Genomic DNA, 19902 nt, shown 5'->3' on the forward strand with positions numbered 1-19902 from the left:
TGTATTTTTTTTCTTAGACCTTTATGGATTTTCATACAGTTTAAAAATATTTATCTCCTTATTCCATCTGGGATTGATATCTGCTGGGAGGTAGGCTTCTAATTTTTTTTTTCAAATGTATATCCAGTGGACCCTATACCATTTATTGATTAGTTCATTCTTTACTCTCTTTAAAGACCACACTTAGGATCTATTGGTTTTCTACAAGTAGATAGGTGTGGCTTTGGATTCGTTATTCTGATCCACTGATCTATTCACCTATTGCAGCATGAATATCATACAAACTATGTTTTGATTCGGTAGAAAAACTTCTTTCTTATTGTTTTTTTTCAGATGTTTCTGGGTTATTCTCGTGGTTTTCCTTTTCTAGATGAATTTTAGAATCAATTGATTAAGTAAAAATCTTGTGTAGATGGGACTGTATTGAATTTATAGATTAATTGGGGGAGAACTGACAGTTTTATAATCAAGATTTCACATCTGGGAATATGATGTTTCTAAACTTATTCAACAATTCTATCTCCTTTAGTAAAGTTTTATATTTTTATATGGATCTTTTCCAGTGATTTTTGCTTATTTGTTCATTTTTCTCTTGTTTTTTTGTTAGATTTATTCTTAGATATTCTACAGTTTTTAAATTCTTTTCATGAATGGATTTTTATTTTATTTATTTATTTTTTGAGACGGAGTCTCGCTCTGTTACCCAGGCTGGAGTGCAGTGGTGCGATCTTGGCTCACTGCAACTTCCCCCTGCCAGTTTCAAATGATTCTCCTGCCTCAGCCTCCCGAGTAGCTGAGACTACAGGTGCCCACCACCATGCCCGGCTAATTTTTATATATATATTTTTAGTAGAGACAGGGTTTCACCATGTTGGACCAGGCTGAACTCCTGAACTCAGGTGATCCACCCCGCTCAGCCTCCCAAAGTGCTGGGATTTCAGGTGTAAGCCACCACGCCCAGCCCGGATTTTTAATTACATTTTGGTTACAATTGGTTATTGCTGGTATATAATAACACTTGGTTATTGCTGATATGTAATAACACTTGGTTATTGCTGGTATATAATAACACTTGGTTATTGCTGGTATATAATAATAACTAACATCCATGGGTGTGTGCTATGTGTATATACTGTTTTAATCATCTTTTCCCATATAATTTTTTTTATTATACTTTAAGTTCTGGGGTACATGTACAGAACGTGCGGGTTTGTTACATAGGTATACATGTGCCATGGTGGTTTGCTGTACCCATCCACCCGTCATCTACATTAGGTATTTCTCCTAATGCTATCCCTCCCCTAACCCGCTACCCCCTAACAGGCTCTGGTGTGTGATGTTCCTCTGTGTCCATGTGTTCTCATTGTTCAGCTCCCACTTATGAGAACATGCAGTGTTTGGTTTTCTGTTCTTGTGTTAGTTTGCTGAGAATGATGGTTTCCAGCTTCATTCATGTCCCCTTTATAGTAGAATGATTTATAATCCTTTGGGCATATACCCAGTAATGGGATTGCTAGGTCAAATGGCATTTCTGGTTCTGGATCCTTGAGGAATCGCCACACTGTTCTTCCACAATGGTTGAACTAATTTACACTCCCATATAATTTTTATAACAAGCCAATGCCTAGGTACTATTATTATTTCCGTCTTATGAAGAAGAAACAGGGCTGTAGAGAGGTTGAATAACTCACTGTGGATCACATGATTACTAGGTGGCAGAGCCAGGGGTCCACACCTGCACCCCTTTCTACTGTTGTATGCAACATGCCAGCTACCTCATCTGACCCTGGTGTTAATTGTGATAGTTTTTTGGTTGAGTCTTTTGGATTTTCTAGGCAGACAATTATATTGTCTGCAAGTAATTACCATGTATAGCTTGTCTTTTTGCATGCTTCTTGTTGGGTACCTCGTTTTGTGAATATTGTATCATCATTTTTCAGGAAGTCTGAACCGGTCAGTTTTTGCTTCAGCACAGGGACACCTTGCCATTTCTTTCTTTTAGGAGCACATGGAGCAGTTGTTTAAGGGGCCATGTAGATGGAAATCCAGTTTAGAAACTTCTCCCTGCAGCTCTCAACACCTTATTAAGTTCAATAGGATGAATGAACTTATGTTATTCCACTGTACTGAGAGTTTTTGTTTTTTATTTCCTTATTTTTTTCCCTCTCTATTAATTCTGTGCTCCCATTGCTCAAGTTTCTAAGTTTCTGATTCCTGAGTGAATCAGAAACCTCAGGCTTCCTTTTGTGTAGCCTGGGCCAGGCTCTCCTATCCTTGGTTAGGCTGACATTGTACCCTTGGTTAAAATAGAGAATAATCATTTTGTGTTTCTCTGTAGGCATTCTCTGGCTGTAGGAATGCACTCCTCCATGGAAACCCTGCTTTGCTGGCCCTTATTTGTTGGAGTTGCAGTTGGGGGGCAGGGAGCAAGCAGTAAGAGCTCCAGCCACTGGACACTATCCAGAGCCTGACTTAGGCACCTACTTGCACCATCCTGTCCTGATGCACTTGGGTTGAGAGGTGTGTGTGTGTGTGTGTGTGTGTGTGTGTGTGTGTGTGTGTGTAGAGAATATGTGTGGTATGTGTACTGGGAGAGGTGTCCCAGACCTCTGCCAGCTGTGGCCTAACTGGGAGAAAGAGGCCAGTGGGGCATCTCCCTTCTGAGCAGGAGCTTCTTGGCCTAACCTTAAGCTACTGATCAGTCCTATCACTTCAGGGCAAGGTGTGCCAGGGCCATGGTTGCTGACACTAGCTGTACCAGGTCGCTCACCTTCAGGTCTGCCTGCCCTTGGCCCCCAGTCATGGACAGGAGTGTTATGTTGCCTTTTCTCGTATAAAATGTAAATAATGGCTGGGCACGGTGGCTCACGCCTATAATCCTAGCACTTTGGGAGGCCGACGTGGGTGGATCACTAGGTCAGGAGATCAAGACCATCCTGGCTAACATGGTGAAACCCTGTCTCTACTAAAAATACAAAAAATTAGCCGGGCGTGGTGGCACACGCCTGTAGTCCCAGCTACTCGGGAGGCTGAGGCAGGAGAATTGCTTGAACCTGGGAGACGAAAGTTGCAGTGAGCTGAGATCGCGCCGCTGCATTCCAGCCTGGGCGACAGAGCGAGACTCTGTCTCAAAAAAAAAAATTAAATAATGTGTTTTTCCCTTTAAAAAACAGCACCATGCTCATTAAATAATATTTGGTAAATGAAGAAAATTTAAAAGAAGAAAGAATTGCTTATCATTCCACTGCCCAGACACAATCACTTTTAACATTTTAGTTTTCTTCCACTCTTTCCTTTTCTCTGCATAGGCTCTTTTTTTTAGTAGTTGTAACAGTGCTGTTTGTACCCTGCTTTTTTCTCTTATAATAGTATATCATAAGTATCTTGCTTGTATTATTTGGGAACATCATTTAAAATGACTGTATAATATTCCATTAAGTAGATGGACCATCATTTATTTCACATGCTTTGGTCTTTACCCCTTGAAGGCAAGGCATATCCTCCTTTCCCTGTTAACCCATTATGGTTCAGTCATCCGTGAAGCTGGCTAAGCTTTTGAATTTAAATTTTCTGTCTGCACTGTCTCTTTGAGGTAATGGTATGCCAGTTGCTGTGTGAAATGGAACTTCTTTTTATTTGCTTTAAACTTTATTAATTCAAGCTTTAGCTAGGCATCTTGTTCTTATTCGGCTTTAGTTTGATGAAAAAAGTTGTGTTTATTTTCCCCTGCCTGGTCTTGCAGCTTTGGTCCTAGGGCCTCCCTTCCTCCTTTCGAAACAGACGCCACTGTGGATGGTAGGCTCCACAAGCATGGCCCTGTCTACTCATCACAGATGTGACTCGAGCAGCCTTCTGGAGCTGCGCTCTACAGGGCATTCAGGTGGATGTTTCCTCACCTGCAAGGTGGGATGTTTGCTGGACAGATAACAAGATTTGCCTCTTTTTTTCCCCTTCCCATCACATCTATTTCCTTATCCCTTTGGTGACCCAAGGTGCCCTGTTAGCTGGATCTTAGGAACTGGTTGTCTCACATTTTCACCTGCCCCCTGCCTGTGTCTTTCCCTTTCCTGACTTCTGTTGACCTCCTATTCCCACTCCACTGGTCCCTCCCTCACAGTGCTGTCACTGCAGCTATGCTCCTGGCTTCCCCTCACCGAGTGAGTTTTTGTGACCTTCGCACTGTATTCATGCTTTGGGACTTACCGCTGTAATGATGTCAGTGGCAGAGGTTAGCAGATGGCGGCAGCAGCAATGAGACCTGACATGTTCTAATGACTCCCTCCTTCCTACCCTTGCTGGCTGAGCCAATGGAGGGACAGGGGTTTCCTTAAGGTATTTAAGGAGGGGGCCAAGGGAAATCGGGGGGCCCCCAGGTGCTGATGAGGCCTGTGACCTTTGCTGCTATAATATCAGTGTTTCACAAGCAGGGCGGTTCGGGAGCCCACTTGCAGCCCATCAAAAATTGATTTAATTGCAATTTTTCCTCCAATTAGGAGCACTGGAGCCTGACTAATTGGAGTAATAGAGAGTAATAAGGCTCAGATAAAAAGCCTTCCTCGGCTGCCTTTGTATCTCGTGTCAGTGCCTGTCAGAGGTCAGAGAGCTTGCATATTCTATTAGGCAGCCTGGCCTTCATTTGTACAAATTAGTTTACCCAACAGTAATTAAAATGCCAATGCGGGTTGAAGAGAACTGAATACACTTGATGGGCATGTTGGTGAATGATGTGACAGCTCTGGTGGCCTCCCTTGCCAAAGTGTGTCAGCCCAGGCTCAGAGGCTGCTGGGGCCTGGGCCAGCTGGGCGGCTCTAGGCCAGCCACGGGGCACAGCTGCTGAGCACGCCACTTGTGCTGCCCTGCCTCAGAGCCACTCAGTTGCTTCTTTCTTCTTCCAGGTGGAGTCATTTGTTCATTTGTCCATTCATTCATTCATTCAATCAATAAGCATTTGAGTTTTCAATATGTGTCAGGCATACTAGATGCTGGAGATTCAAACAAGACTAACTCTTGAAGTGTAGCCCACATGAGAGCTTCTGGGTGAGGGTGGTATAATAACTTGGATCTGGAATCAAGACTGACTGGGTTCCAATTCCAGTCCACTAGTTGCTACCTGTGTGAGCTAGAGCAAATTAATTACCTCCCAGAGCCTCAGTCTCCTCATTTGTGAAATAGAGAAAGTGGGGCTGGGTGCGGTGGCTCATGCATGTAATCCCAGAACTTTGCGAGGCCAAGGTGGGTGGATCACCTGAGGTCAGGAGTTCGAGACCAGCCTGGCCAACATGGGGAAACCCTATCTCTACTAAAAATACAAAAATTAGCCAGGCGTGGTGGTGTGCACCTGTTAACTCAGCTACTGGGGGGTGCTGAGGCAGGAGAATGGCGTGAACCTGGGAGATGCAGGTTGCATGAGCTGAGATTGCACCACTGCACTCCAGCCTGGGCAACAGAGCAAGACTCTGTCTCAAAAAAAAAAAAAAAAAAAAAAGGGAAAGTGGTACCTACTGCACAGCGTTATGAGGATTACATAGGATAATGCTTTTGAAACACGTGCTCAGCACCTGGCACATAGTAAGTGCTCAGTAAATTACTAGTGTTATTAAGAGGGCCTAAGCTAATGCAGAAGCAGCAGGAATCTACCTGCCTTTCAGACTGCCCATGCCCAACTAATTTCCCTTCTTACCTTGCTCTCCTCTTTTCTATGTCTTGTTATTTTTAATCTCTCAACTTGAATACACAAACTCTAACTCCGTGGCATCTTCCTCTGGTGAGACAGGCTCCTATGTCTACTTCTGGAGCCTGATGATAATCTGCATGATGCCAGGTTTGCCTGAGCTAGGGCCAGGGGACGAGTAAGGCAGGTTGAAGATCTGGTTAAGGTCTGGGACAGGGTGAGAAATTATAGAAGGCTGGTTTCTGGTAAGGGCTTTCTGTTCCAAAAAGAGCTTATGGAGTCAGAATGACTTTTAGACCCTGTAGCTAAGAGGGGATATGTGTACTTGTATGAGTGTGCCTGAGTGTGTGTATTTTGATGTTAATTTTTAGATGTTGGTACCTCTCATCTCTTACCTGGTTGTGGTGCTTATGAGGGACTTCTCACTCCCCTAATACTGTATGCCTGTGTCATGTGTCATTCAAGTTTGACCCTTTGGTATTTGGGAATTATTCCTTTAGGAAGCAGAGGGACCAACTTCACAGAGCACATAACTAGCTTTCCCAGCTGTGTAGGCTTTGGGCTCTGGAAGGCCCTCTTAGTTCATTTCCACAAGTTTGTATTGAGTGCCTTCTCTGGGCCAGGCACTGTGCTAGACAGTACAGTACCCAAGAGCCTCTAAAGGATTCTGATCTCAAAGGGGAGACGGGATGATAAACCAAAAATGCCATTTGTCCCATGAGTATGGAAGGGACTAGGAGGATGGTCAGCCTACCTGGGGAGCCACCAGCTCTTGCCTCTGTCTGTTCAGCACAGATTTGATGTCCTTGTCCCTGGAATACCCCTGAGGGAAGAGATGGGACTGAGGGCAAAAGCCATTTGAATTTTCTTTCTTTTCTGAGCCGAGCTGGCTTTTTCATCACTTTCAAACCCAAAATTGAAGTTATAGCAAAGGCCTTTAGTGGGGAAAATTCACTGAGCAATCCCTTGTGAGGAGCCATGGAGGGAATGATACATGTTTTCATTTCATTGATCTCCCAAGTATTTATCGAGAGCCTTTGACATGCCTAGCACAGGAGCCAGCACCGTGAGGGATGTGACGAGAATCTGGCTGAAGACATCTGGCGGATTCAAATCGAACAGGTTATCACAGCACAGCATTTTGTTTGGGTTAAATCACCTGGGTTAGAGAACTGAGGCCAGTGAGACTGCCTGTGATGCACAGATCCCACCCCACCAGCCCCTTTTCAAAGTGCTTTATCCCATGAGTCTCAAGGGAGGAGTCTGAGTGTGGGGGTAACAGGTCCTGTGTGCAGCCACAGTATTTTAAGTCCATTCATGGAAGCTTGGCCTTTGCTTCATATTCACTTTCTGCACAATGGGAATAATAATGCCTGTCTTGTGGGCTCATTGTGAGATGTGACGCACCGTTTGGGTGTTGGAGAGTAGTGAATTCCTTTTCTTCCTCTGCTCCATGTATCTGTTGTACCCTGAGATTGCATGTGGGCACACCCTTTCTAATCTTCTGACTTTGAGTGTGGCTGGTCTGTAGCTTTTGCTCCTTCTTCCTAATGACCATGGGAATAAGGGAGTGGGGTGGGGGGCAAGAATGGCTGCAGGTAGTGGGGAGTAGTTGAAGGTGTGCAAAACTGTGTCTGCACCCAGCCTGACCCCCAAGAGTCCTGGGCAGGCCCCGTGGTTTGGGTGTGAGTCCTGGTGAGTGTTTGCTCAAAATCTGCCTGACTGTTGATGGTTGTTTACTGAGTGTTAAATTTGATTAAACTCTTAAGTCCTCCTAAGTGCCAGGAAGACACTCTACTTTCTCTCCCTCTTTTTCCTCCTTGATTCACAGTGGTTAGGTGAGAGAAAAGGGCAGCTTTTGGAAAGAAACATTTATAGATGTCACATCCAGGCAGTTAAGAAAGCGCTTCACAGGAGGCTGAGCGCCAGTGGTTCACATCTGTAATCCTAGCACTTCGGGAGGCTGAGGCAGGTGGATCAACTTGAGCCCAGGAGTTCAAGACCAGCCTGGGCAACATAGTGAGACCCCTGTGTCTATTAAAAAAAAAAAAAAAGGCCCTGTACAGGGTATGAAGGTGAGGGGCACTCCTCCTGGCGGCAGATGATCAGGGCCAGATGTGGGTGGGCCAGAATAGAGGAGGATAGGAGTCCCTGGGAAGGGGATTTGCATCCCCACCCCACCCTCATCCCTGCCACTCCCACAGCTCTGACCTCCAGCAGGATTAAAGTTGCTCCCCTCTCTATTGATTTACCTTGATGCTAATTTAGGCCTGCGGCCAGTCAGAGGCCTGCCATAGGCCTTAGACACCTGGCCGGGCACGGTGGCTCACGCCTGTAATTCCAGCACTTTGGGAGGCCAAGGGGGGCGGATCACGAGGTCAAGAAATCGAGACCAGCCTGGCCACCATGGTGAAACCCTGTCTCTACTAAATATACAAAAATTAGCTGGGTGTGGTGGTGCATGCCTGTAGTCCCAGCAACTTGGGAGGCTGAGGCAGAGGAATTGCTTGAACCCAGGAGGTGGAGGTTGCAGTGAGCCAAGATTGCGCCACTGCACTCCAGCCTGGTGACAGAGGGAGATTCCTCTCAAAAAAAAAAAAGAGATGCCTGTGTCTGTGCTGGCGCCCTTCACCTGGCCCCCACTCCTCAAATCTGGAGAGTCCAATTGCCTGCTCAAATGATTTCCAAGTGGCTATTATGTTTCCAGCCCAAGGTAATTGGCTTTACCAGTTATTAATGGATTACCCTAAATAGAAAAATGTTGGGGGAGGGAGGCGAGGGCAACACCCCCTGACTTTGTAGTTTGGTTCTTCAGTACCCACTGGCTGCTTCCCAGGCTGGCAGTCACTTGGGGCATGGCACAGTGGCTGTTTTGGCACTCCCACTCTATAGTTTAGTGGCTGCTGGCAGCCTTGAAGAAGCTAGGATGATGGGGCATGTCCCTGGAGGAAGTCTTGGCTTGGGTCATGAAAGCCCCAGGATAGCTCGTATGGCCTTTTTATCAGCCTAGGGCTGAAGAGCAGACACCTGCCCTGCAATTGTTATTGTAAATCAGTGGTTTGGCCAGTGCCTGCCCTAACATCTCCCCTATCAGCAACTGGCAGGCCAACCTCCCCACCCCAGCCAAAGCCACTGGCTTCTCCAGAGCCCTCTCTGTGGAAATTCATCTCCTCACTGACATGCTTGGGATCAGAGGAGCCACAGGTGCTGGGCTGGGTCACAGCGGATGGGCTGTTGCCCCCACATTGCTAATGTGTTATTAGTATGTCCAGTCTTCCTTCCCCCCCCATGAAAGACATGTAGGGACATGGCCCATTCCAGCCCCAGGGCTCCTAACACCACTGCTTTCAACTCACTTGCTTGCTGTTTAAGTTTCAAGCCCAGGTTTCCTGAAGGCTTCCCCTCTCCACCCTACCAAATCCTCTAACAAGAGTTGTCTGGCTCATAGGTTCAAGTTCTAGGCCAGCACTACAGCCAGCCTGGCCCACTGAGTGGATCCTTTACACCAGGCTTGTGCCTCCATTTAAAGTGAGACTCTGCAGATTGTATATGTTGAGGTTTTTAGGGCTCTAAAGGGACACTCTGGGCAACAGGGTCAGCCTGCTCCTTCTCGTGTGCCTCTTGGTGTTGTTTGTTATTGGCCTCAGAGGACTCTGGCAGACTCCCATCCCACTCTCCAGAAGCCCTGGCTGCCTGGCTCCTCTCATTCCCCACTCCGCCCCACCTATGTACTAGCATATACCCATCCAAGGAATTCACTCATCTTTCATATTTTTTCCCTTTCTCATTTTGGTGCCTTTATACCTGCCCTGTGCTTATACCACATTACCAGATTCCCCCAGCTCTTAAAACCTTCAGGAATGCCCCTCAGCTGCCCCTACTTCTGACCACGGGCATCACCTTCCAGCCCCAGCAGCCTGTTCCCTGGAGCCCTTTTCTGTGCCCTGCCATTATGCTTTTGGGGTTCCTAAATGGGAGCCCGACAGGCTCGCTCTCTCTTGGGCTCAAACTTGTCACATCTAGAGATCTGTTTTTGTGGTGCACAGAGACCACTCAACCTAGTCTGTGCAGTAGGCCCAGCTGTGGCTGAGCTTGTGGGTCTTCTGGCCGGGCACCTCTGGGGGCTACACCCCTCACAGTGCTCCAAGATGTCTTTCCACAGCTCCTCTGATGACTCCCTTGGCCACTTCTCTCATTCTGGCTTAACCCACAATCCCCTGGGGAATGAGCACGGCATTTTCCATTGTTAGCCATTTCCACCGCAGGTTCTGACAAGCCAGATCTGATTCTGCTCTCCTTTTGTTTGGCAGCTCTTTTGTGACAGGGACGGCTTGTTGCGGGCACTTCTCACCCCTGAGAATCTGGGACCTCAACAGGTAAGAGATTCATGAGCCCACGCTGGCTTCCAGTCCAGGAGGTGAAGGAAAGCTTGCTGAGCCAGCCTCTGCCTCAGTTGGCTGAGTGGTCCAGGAGAAGGCTGGGAAGTGGTCTAGTAGGAGGCCTCTGCTGTGGTGCCTTCTCACATGGAATCATTCAGGGTTAGCTGGAGGAGACTGTTGAAGTAATTTATAATAGGTAAATAGTTTCATGTAGAATTTATGATAACAACAACAATTTAGATTTATGATACTCTTTCTCTGAGGAATGCCTATGTGGCTATATAAAATCCCATCTATCCCCAGAGATGATTTTGCTAAAATAAAGAAATTTTGAAGGTGGCCTACAGACCTATAAAAAGAATTATACAGAACAGTAAAAATACATGCAGGTTTTATTCACAATTCTCTGCCTTGGCAGGCTTGACATATTCCCATCTGATTATCTGCCATTCTGGTTTTTTTTTTTAACTTTCTAATTTTGAAATAATTATAGGTTCACAGGAAGTTACAAAAATAAGATGGAAAGGTGTTTGTGTAACATCTTACATAATATATAATAATCAAACCAGGAAATAGACCCTGGTACCATTCATGGACCTTTATTCAGATTGCACTGTGTGTGTGTGTGTGTCTGTGTCTGTGTCTGTGTGTGTCTAGTCCTTTGCAATTGTATCACATGTAGATTCAGATAACCATCACCACAATCGGGGTACAGAACTCTTTGTTCCATCAGCACAAAGATTCCTTATATACCCCTTGGTAGTCACACCCATCCTTCTCCCCTCCTCCTCTTCCGATTGTCCCTGATTCCTGGCAACTTCTTATGTGTTCTCCATCTCTATAATTTTGTCATTTTGCAAATGTTACATAAATGGAATCATACAGTATGTCACTTTTTGAAACTGGCTTTTTAAAAACTGAGCATAATTCCCTTGAGACCCACAGATGTTGTTGCATATATCAATAGTGCATTCCTCTTTATTGCTGAGTAGTATTCTGTGGTATGGATATACCAAAGTTTCTTTTCTCCATTGAAGGACGTTTGGGCTGTTTTCAATTTTTTTACTATTGCAACTAAAGCTGTTACAACACGTACAGGTTTTTGTGTGGGCATACATTTTCATTTCTCTGGGATAAATGCCAAGGAGTACAAATGCTGGGTTGTTTGGTAAGTGTATGCTTAGTTTTTTACCTGCCAAGCTATTTTTTGGAGTATCTTTATCATTTTACATTCCCACCACCAATGTATGAGAGATCCAATTTCTTCACATCCTCACCAGCATTTGGTATTTCACTATTTTTTTTTCTTTTTTAAAGTCTGTATTTATTTATGTTTTTTAGAGATACAGGTTCTCATTATGTTGCCCAGGCTGGTCTTGAACTTCTGGCCTCAAGCAATCCTCCCATCTCAGCCTCCCTAGTAGCTGGGACTACAGGCATGTGCCACCAGGCCCAGCTAATTTTGTGTGTTTTTTGAAGAGATGGGTTTGCCATCATGCCCAGGCTAGTCCTGGGCTCAAGTGATCTATCTGCCTAGGCCTCCCAAAGTGCTAGGATTACAGGCGTGAGCCATGATGCCTGGATTCACTATTTTTAAACTATTCTAAAGGTGTTATATTTTGTCATGTTTTAATTTGAATTTCCCTAATAGCTAATTATGTTAATATATTGTCATATGTATATTTGCCATATATTTCATATATAAATATTCTCTTTGGCGAAACGTCTGTTCATGTCTTTTGCCTGCTGGATTGTTTTCTTTTAATGGAACACTTCATGTATTTGCATGTCATTCTTGCATAAGAGCCATGCCATTCTTCTCTGTATCATTTCCATTTTGGTATATGTGCTGCCAAGGCAAGCAGTTTGCTTTTTTTTACCATTGAGTTTTGACAGTTCTTTCTGTATTTTAGGTGTTAGTCCTTTGTCAAATATGTGATTTGCAAATATCTACCCCCAATCTGTAGCTTGTATTTTTTTTTTTTTTTTTTTTTTTTTGACATGATGTCTCACTCTGTTGCCCAGGCTGGAGTGCAGTGGCGTGATCTCGGCTCACTGCAAGCTCTGCCTCCTGAGTTCACGCCATTCTCCTGCCTCAGACTCCCAAGTAGCTGGGACTACAGGTACTGCCACCACACCTGGCTAATTTTTTGTATTTTTTAGTAGAGACAGGGTTTCACTGTGTTAGCCAGGATGGTCTCGATCTCCTGACCTCATGATCTGCCCTCCTCGGCCTCCCAAAGTGCTGGGATTACAGGCGCGAGCCACCGCACCCGGCTGCTTGTCTTTTTATCCTCTTAACAGGGTCTTTTGAAGAGCAAATGTTTAAAATTTTGATGGAATCTAAATTATTGACTTTTTCTTTTATTGACTGTGCCTTTGGTGTCAAGTCTAAGAACTCTTCACCTCGCCCTAGGCCCCACATGTGGTCTGTGTCTTAATGCCACATTTGACAGCACTAGTGAAGATGCTCTTCTCACCTGCTTCCTCAGTTGCTGTAGCTTTGTCTTCTCCATTTTTCTCCATCTCCCTAGGAAAGCATTAGCCATAGCTTTTTTTTTTTTTTTGAAAAATCCACTCTATAGTCAGTCTTTTCAAAATTTTTAAAACAACATGAGATGTTTTAATTAATAAATCATGGTTTTTTCCTTCAACATTCACTTTTGATAGTCATCCAAGAACAGGGATGGGAAACGCCCTACTTCCCCAACCATTCTGTCTTTCGGTAGCTCTGTAAATGAGAATGCCCACCCTTTATCATGGATTGATTTGCTCCCTGAAGCTGTGATCCTGGACAAGAGACAAGCAAGTTGAACCTCTCTCCTGAAGAACAGACTTTTAAATATCTGTTCTTCCAGGGCCTCCTCTTCTTCAGGCCAAAAGTTCTAGGTCCTTCAGTTGTTCCTCATTAACATAGTAGATAAGTTAGCCATAGCCTTTGGCTGTAACGAAGACCTAATTCAAAGTGGCTCAACAAGCCAGGCACAGTGGCTCACCGCACCACAGCACTCCAGCCTGGGTAACAGAGTGAGACTGTTTCCAAAAACAAAAGCCAAAAAACAAAGTGGCTCAAACAACAATGGGATTATCACTATCTTAGATGACAAGGAACCCAGAAGTTGGGTGGTTGGGTAGTTCCAGGGTTGATGGTTCAGTAGCTCAATGAGACCATGAGGGCCCAGATTCTCTCACTTTCTGCTTTGCCACCCTGGTCAAGGTGGCTTTTGCTCTCAGGCTTGTTTAGAGCTGCTCCACCAGCTTGCAAGGCAACACTCAAAAGGGAAATAGGAACAGCATATGTCCCTGTCTGGGGCCCCTTTTTAAGATGAGGAAGCCTTTCTTAGGAGTTCCCAAGCAGACTTCTCCTCACATCTAATAGTCAAAATTGTATTCCAGTACTCACCCTAAATCAAACCCTGGCAAGGGGAATGGAATGACCAGTCAAGATTCACTTCTTGGGCCAAGGGAAGAACTCAGCTTCCACCCCTGCCCCTACACATTAGCAGCAGCAGGTGTGGGGAGGGATGGCATAGAAGCTGGGTTTTGTTGGCTAGAAAGAATATGAGGAATGTCTAGATAGGTGACCTATACTGTTGGTCTCACACTGGTTTCAGGACCATTCTCACCTGAAAGTTTCTCTAATTTATCTGGTTTTATCCCTCTTGAAATGGCATGTTCATAACTGATTACTGAACAGATCAGGTGTGGTCTGATGAGCAGCAGATGCTGGCACCTCCTTTATTTTAAATCTTCTACTTTTGTTAATATAGCCAATAGTCGTACCCCACTGTTGCTAGCCTAGCTGAAACTTCCCAGGACTCCTTTGCTCTTTAGCCCCTGGGATATTGGAGCTCCTACAGTCTGTGAAACTTGTTCCCCATGAGCTCACCCTGCCAAACTCCTGCCACTGGCCCTCCTTCCTTTTGAATGGGTCTAGGGCAGAGGCAGCCCCTCCTCTGGTGCCAGGGCCAGTGTGATGGGAGGCTGTGAGGAGCCCGGGAGGGAGAACTGGCTGTGTGGCCAAACAGACCTGGCTTCCAGAACTACTGTGCCTCTTGCTGTGATCTGGGGCCCTCTGAGCTTCAGTTTCCTCATTTGTAAAGTGGAAATTAATTATCCCTACCTAACAGAACTGGTATGAACAAAATTATTGTGAAAGAGTGTCCCACACAGTGCCTGTCACCTTGGAGGCATTCAACTAATGCAAGCTGTCTCTTTCCTGCTCTTCCTTCCCACCCAAACTAGTACCTCGGAGTTTGTGGAAGCTTCTTTTTTTCTTGAGAGACAGGGACTTGCTCTGTCACCCAGGCTGGAGTGCAGTGGCATCATCATGGCTCACCGCAGCCTTGAACTCCTGGGCTCAAATGGTCCTTCTGCCTCAGCCTCCCAAGTAGCTAGGACTATAGACATGCCCCACCATGCTTGGCTAATTTTTAAATTTTTTTGTAGAGACAAGATCTCACTATGTTGCCCAGGCTGGTCTCAAACTCATTGGCTCAAGTGATCCTCCCACCTTGGCCTCCCAAAGTGCTGGGATTATAGGTGTGAGCCATTGTGCCTGGCTTGTGGAGGCTTTTAATTCTCAAAATATCCGTGTCTTAGTGACTGGTGGAGGAGGAGGTGAACCTGCTGAACTCGTGGCACAGGGAAGGCTCTTGACAATGGGCTGTGGATCACAAAGATGGGCATTCTGATGAAAGTTTTTACTTGGTTACATAGCTGGGCCTTGTGTTTGACATCATCACCTGCCTGAGCCCAGGATGACACACAAGCCAGGTGGCGGGCTGGGTACACCACTGTGACCCAGCATCATCTCAAATGTTGGGTAATCTTTGAATGGCCTCTTCTGCCTATGGTTGCCTTGGTGAAGGGTACTCTTCAGTACAGATTTATGGTCAGGATGGAGTACGAAGGCACCATTTATTTGACTGTTATTCTCTTATGAAACCCCTAGATCTCATTAACCCCAAACACTGGGTCGTTATTGAAACCAGAATGGACCCTAATGAGAATGGATGGGTATGAGACAGTGATTAGCCAGGGATGGTGGCTCATGCTTGGAATCCCAGCACTTTGAGAGACTGAGGCAGTAGGATCACTTGAGCTCAGGAGTTTGAGAGCAGCCTGGGCAATATGGTGAGACCTTGTTTCTTACCAAAAACAATTAAAAACAAAACAAAACAAACAAACAACTATGGCCTCAGTTCTTCCTGGAGCCTGGGAAGAAACAGCCCTGCCTGCTCTGGCCAGCCTGTGGGCTCTGCTGCTTGTGGCAGGGTTGCCCTGGGCACCACTTGGCAGTGCCTTCTCTCCAGCCCCAGGTTCATCCACTGGGAGGAACCAGGCTTTGTTTAAACATCTGTCCTGTCCCCAGAGAAGCTTGGAGGACCAAGTGGTACAGCGATTGAGGAAAGATGCCCTGGTGGAGGCATTTGCTTTTGGTGGGAGGAAATGGATGGACAGGATGACTCTCTAGAGCTGTCGTTCCCAGAGAAGCCCAAGTAGATAATAAAGCCATGTAGAAAATAGGATTAAGGTAATGAACAGGCAGGACAAAGTTTGATCTTTCTGTAACACCAAAGCCTGACTGACAGGCCAATCCGAGAGGTGGAGCAGCATTGCCGGCAGGACTTGGGGTTGGGTGGTGAGCGGTGCTGGATGGATTCTTTGCTTTCAACCTGTCACTGCTGAAACTTGAGGAGCGCCTGGATTTTCTCTTTTATGTATGTGCTGGGGCTTGGGCGGAGAGCGGGGAGTACTGGAGGGGCAGTTTGCCCTAAGCATTGCTATACCCTGGATGATGGTGGGGGCTGGGACACACTCAAAGCTGTAGCCACCCGCTGGGCACCAGCGCTCCCATCAGGGGAGCCATCACCCATGTCTATGTGTGTCTCTCAGCTACTCGCCCTCAGGCAGCCAATGCTGCTTCTCACAGAACCTGGACCCCTTTCAGGGTCACCATTGTTCCCTCAGCCCCTCATTCCATCAAGACCTCTAGAGACTGTTCTCCTTGCAGGCTGGGCTAGAACAGGGATGGAGGGGCAGTTGCTAGCTGGAGCACACAGGTCAGAAGGCAGCCACAGGCACACAGCCATTGCCTAAGTGGCAAGGAGCTTGCCTGTCCCCTTCTCCCTTCCTCTTTTTCTTTTTTTTTTTGAGACAGAGTCTTGCTCTATTACCCAGGGTGGAGTACAGTGGCGCTATATCGGCTCACTGCAAACTCCGCCTCCCGGGTTCATGCCATTCTCCTGCCTCAGCCTCCCGAGTAGCTAGGACTACAGGCGCCTGCCACCGCGCCCGGCTAATTTTTTGTATTTTTAGTAGAGACGGGGTTTACACCGTGTTAGCCAGGATGGTCTCGATCTTCTGACCTCGTGATCCACCTGCCTCGGCCTCCCAAAGTGCTGGGATTACAGGTGTGAGCCACCGTGCCCGGCCTTTTTCTGCCTTTCTGTCTTCTGGAGCTGGGTACCATGGGGTTAGGCCCAAGGACAGAGGATTACTATGTAAACGAGAAAGAGTCCTTCACCCAACCTCAAAGTGCCAGAATATTTCTGCTTCTGATGGTAGGTGGTCTTCAAGCCCATTCCCTAACTCCCAAGTGCCAGGAATTCCTGTACCTTCATCTTGACTGACCAACCACTGAAGTATCCCTAGCTAGGCCCTGTGATCCCATCAGGCCCTGAGGAACTATGCCAAAGCCATCCTGCCCGAGCCTGGGGTTTGGAGGAATCAAGGCTCATCTTGTGTTCTCTGTCTATGTTTGAGCAGGACCCTTCCTTGGCTAGGCCCCAGGGAAGGTGCCATGTGTTGACTGTGTGGAGCCCAGCTCCTGGCGGCTGGAAGGCCCAAGTGGGTCTGACTGGCCTGACATCACAAATACCCCCTTCCTCCATGGGCTTCCTCTTGCTGTGGGTTTTATTTTTTTCTGCCAAGGGGCATTTGAGATGGACCTAGCACTGGTGCCCTGAGCACAGGGCACAGCTGGGCCCCTGATAGCCTGTGGGCAGGTGGGCTTCAGGATGGAGAGCTCTTTAATCCCAGACCTGAAGGTGTCATAGTAGGTCCAGCCACAGCCACAGCCCTAAGCCCCGCTGGGATTGTGGGGTGGGGAAGGGGTGGGGAGGTGGTTGGTGACCTGGCTGCTCCTAGGGTATTGAGTCCTTGGCCAGGTCCTGTGCTGCCCTGTGTGTGTGGCAAGCCCTGCACATATCCCATTGGTTCCCCTTCCCCTTTGGGCCAGGGTCATCCCCGGTCCCCTGTTACACCTCCACTTCCACCTCAAAGCTCCCAAGTTCCCCTTTTCTCAACAAAGGCAGGGGCAGAATAGGCTTCTCACCCATCCTAACAGATGCCCTAGATTTTTCTCCTCTGAGCCTGTGCTCAAGCCAACCCCATGCCCAGAATACCCCCTCTGTGCCTAATGAAACCCTGCTCGCTCTTCAGTATAAACAGCACCTCCACCACAAAGCTCTCCTTGATCCTCACCACTGTGGCTGGAGTTGGTGGCCCTTTCCACTGAACACAGTGTTGGAACACTGATAAGGGCCACCTGGTCAGCCATGGCTGTGGCCTGGTAGAACTCTCCCTCTGAGAACTGGGAACTGACCTTGGTATCCTGAACTGAGCACAGGATATGAGTGAGTATCAGGGCATCTAATGACATTTGGAATGGTAAGGGACATTTGGCTGGAGCCCCTTTTGTCTGGAGAAGGAAGCTGTGTCCTGCACACAGGCTGGGCCACTCTGAGGGCACTGTTAGTGCCCATCCTGCCCAGGTGTGGCTTTGTCTGCCCTGGCCCTCTGCCCCCACCCTGTGCAGGGGCCTGGCCCACAGTCAGGGTGATTACGGGAACTGCCCCTCTTTAAAGTACCTCCCTTCTCCTTTGAAAGCATTACTGACAGCTTTTTTTCATTCTCTTTTTTCTTTACCTCTTTAAGGAACCCTGTAATTTCTTTCTCTTTCTTTCTCCCCTCTTAACTTTTTCTTTCTTGTCTCCTCTGTCCCCCTGAACTCTTTGAAATTGGCTCTCTGCCTGCTGACACCAAACTGATACTTTGTGTTTCACTTCTCCTTATCCCTTTATGGCAACAGATGTTGAAATTTTGTATCCTTTTATCTGCCCGGCTGCCCCTTCCTGTAATTATGGCCCCCTTGTTAGCAGTACAAAGTGGGCTGCCTGGCCTTTGAGCCGTTGTGTCTGAACACATGTGCGCGGGCGGGTGCTGGGGGTGCGTGCTCACAGACACATGCATGTGAGAGGCTGTATGCTTGAGAAGGCCCTTCCTTCTCACCTGATGGGGCTAGTGAAGCTTCCATAGCTCCTCCATTGTTAATGTTTAGAACCTATCTGTCCCCTTGATTCTCTCACTACCTCCACCAGAGGGCAAGCCTCTGGGCATCTGTGAGGTGGAAAAGCCTACAAAGAGCTGGAAAGGGCTGGAGGTGGCCCTGGGTAACTCTTGGGGCAAGTCCAGTTGTGCAACTGTAATAGAGGATGTTGAGGGGCCAGTGATGGAGTGGCTGCATTGTCTGTGAAGGTGGGGAGTGCCAGCACCCTGGAGCATATAGATCTGATCTAAGATTTACTGGGTGCGTGACCCCTGCGCCTTCATTTTCTCATCTGTAAAATGGGGTTAAGAAACTTACCTCTAAAGCCTGTTGTGAGGATTAAATGGGCTGATACGAGTAAAACACTCAGCACGTTGTCTGGTACAGTATGGACTCAGGATATGTGAGCTGTTGCTGCGGTGGCTACTCTGCCACCAGGTAACCTAAGCAGCCGTCTCATCTGGCTCCAGCAGACACAAAGAGAACAACAGGCCCTTCGGCTTACTTCCCTCTGTTCCTGTCATCCTGAAAGCTGCTACCAGACGGGATTTCCAGGAGCTCTGCCTTTATCATGGATTCAGGCTCTGCCCTTCCTTGCTATACGACGTTGTCACTTTTTGTCTGTGACTCTTGGTTTCCTTATCTATAATCGGGGCCTGGACTAGGACAATCACTGTTTGTTCAAAAGCCTCATGGCTGTCTGCCACTCATGGAGTTCGTGCCAGGTGAGGGATATGTACCCTAAAGCCCACTGTGGCCTGGAGGCCAGACCCTGCCAGCACACTCCCAAGCCTCCAACCAAACCAGATTGCCAGCTGCCGCCAAAACAGCCTGGTTGCCCTAGCGCTGCACCTTTGTTGTTGCTGCTCCTGCCACCTGGGCCATCTCCCTATCTTGTCATTGCCTATGACAGCCCTGTCTCTCAGTGAAGAATCAATCAACACCCTCAGCCAGAAATGCTTGCTTTTCTTAGCTGTCCCCTTGTAGAACTTTCTGTTGTTCTCTGTGGTACCTACCAACTCACACTTTGTTAATTGGATATATGTTGCAGACTTCTTTCTCTCCCTGGATCGAATACTCCTTGAAGGCAGGGAAAAAGTCTCCTTGATCAAGTCACAGCTTACATCTCCCTGTAGTTTCCATTAAGCACAATGCTTTGTATACAGAAGATGCTCGACTGAAAGAAGGAGGAGATAGAAGGGAGGAAAAACCTCCCATTCTCTTTGCAACCATGTTGGGCCCAGCTTATACCTTCAAGCCATCTGTCCCCCAGGCAGCAGAGATGGAAGAAGGTCAACTCTTTGTCACCCTTCCCTCCTCTCTCTCTCTCTCCAAAAGCCATTGTTGCATTTCAAGGTAGCACATGGCAGACAGGTGCACAGGTAAGCACAGACCCAAACGGATGCAGGAATGAGCATCCATAGGGTCTCCAGAGGACAGCATCAGGAACCCAGTATGTTAAAAATGACTGAAAAATGGTGTGTGAGCCATGGACATGCTGAGCTGTGGGCTGGGAGGTG

The 19902-nt window shown here is 47.1% G+C and overlaps 1 protein-coding gene and 1 non-coding gene across 8 annotated transcripts in view; one reads left to right on the forward strand and one right to left on the reverse strand.

Annotated features, from left to right (window-relative positions):
• FBXW4 (F-box and WD repeat domain containing 4) overlaps positions 1-19902 on the forward strand; it is an 85882-nt gene that overhangs the window by 60640 nt on the left and 5340 nt on the right. For 2 of the 7 annotated variants that reach the window (XM_058436074.1, XM_058436075.1), the window contains 3 exons: positions 18-90; positions 9982-10047; positions 19434-19764. In XM_058436074.1, coding sequence (XP_058292057.1) covers positions 18-90; positions 9982-10047; positions 19434-19467 — 173 coding nt within the window. In that variant the 3' untranslated portion in view covers positions 19468-19764. Of the gene's footprint in view, positions 1-17; positions 91-9981; positions 10048-19433; positions 19765-19902 lie in introns of those variants that run through there. The other 5 variants (XR_009212720.1, XM_058436072.1, XR_009212721.1 and 2 more) reach the window with 3 other exon arrangements.
• Positions 11809-11915, reverse strand: LOC116466152 (U6 spliceosomal RNA). Its single transcript, XR_004247403.1, has one exon. It is a non-coding gene; the product is annotated as a U6 spliceosomal RNA (small nuclear RNA).

This window comes from Hylobates moloch, unplaced genomic scaffold (assembly GCF_009828535.3).
Source record: "Hylobates moloch isolate HMO894 unplaced genomic scaffold, HMol_V3 SCAFFOLD_3, whole genome shotgun sequence".
In the NCBI taxonomy this organism is placed as follows: Eukaryota; Metazoa; Chordata; class Mammalia; order Primates; family Hylobatidae; genus Hylobates; species Hylobates moloch.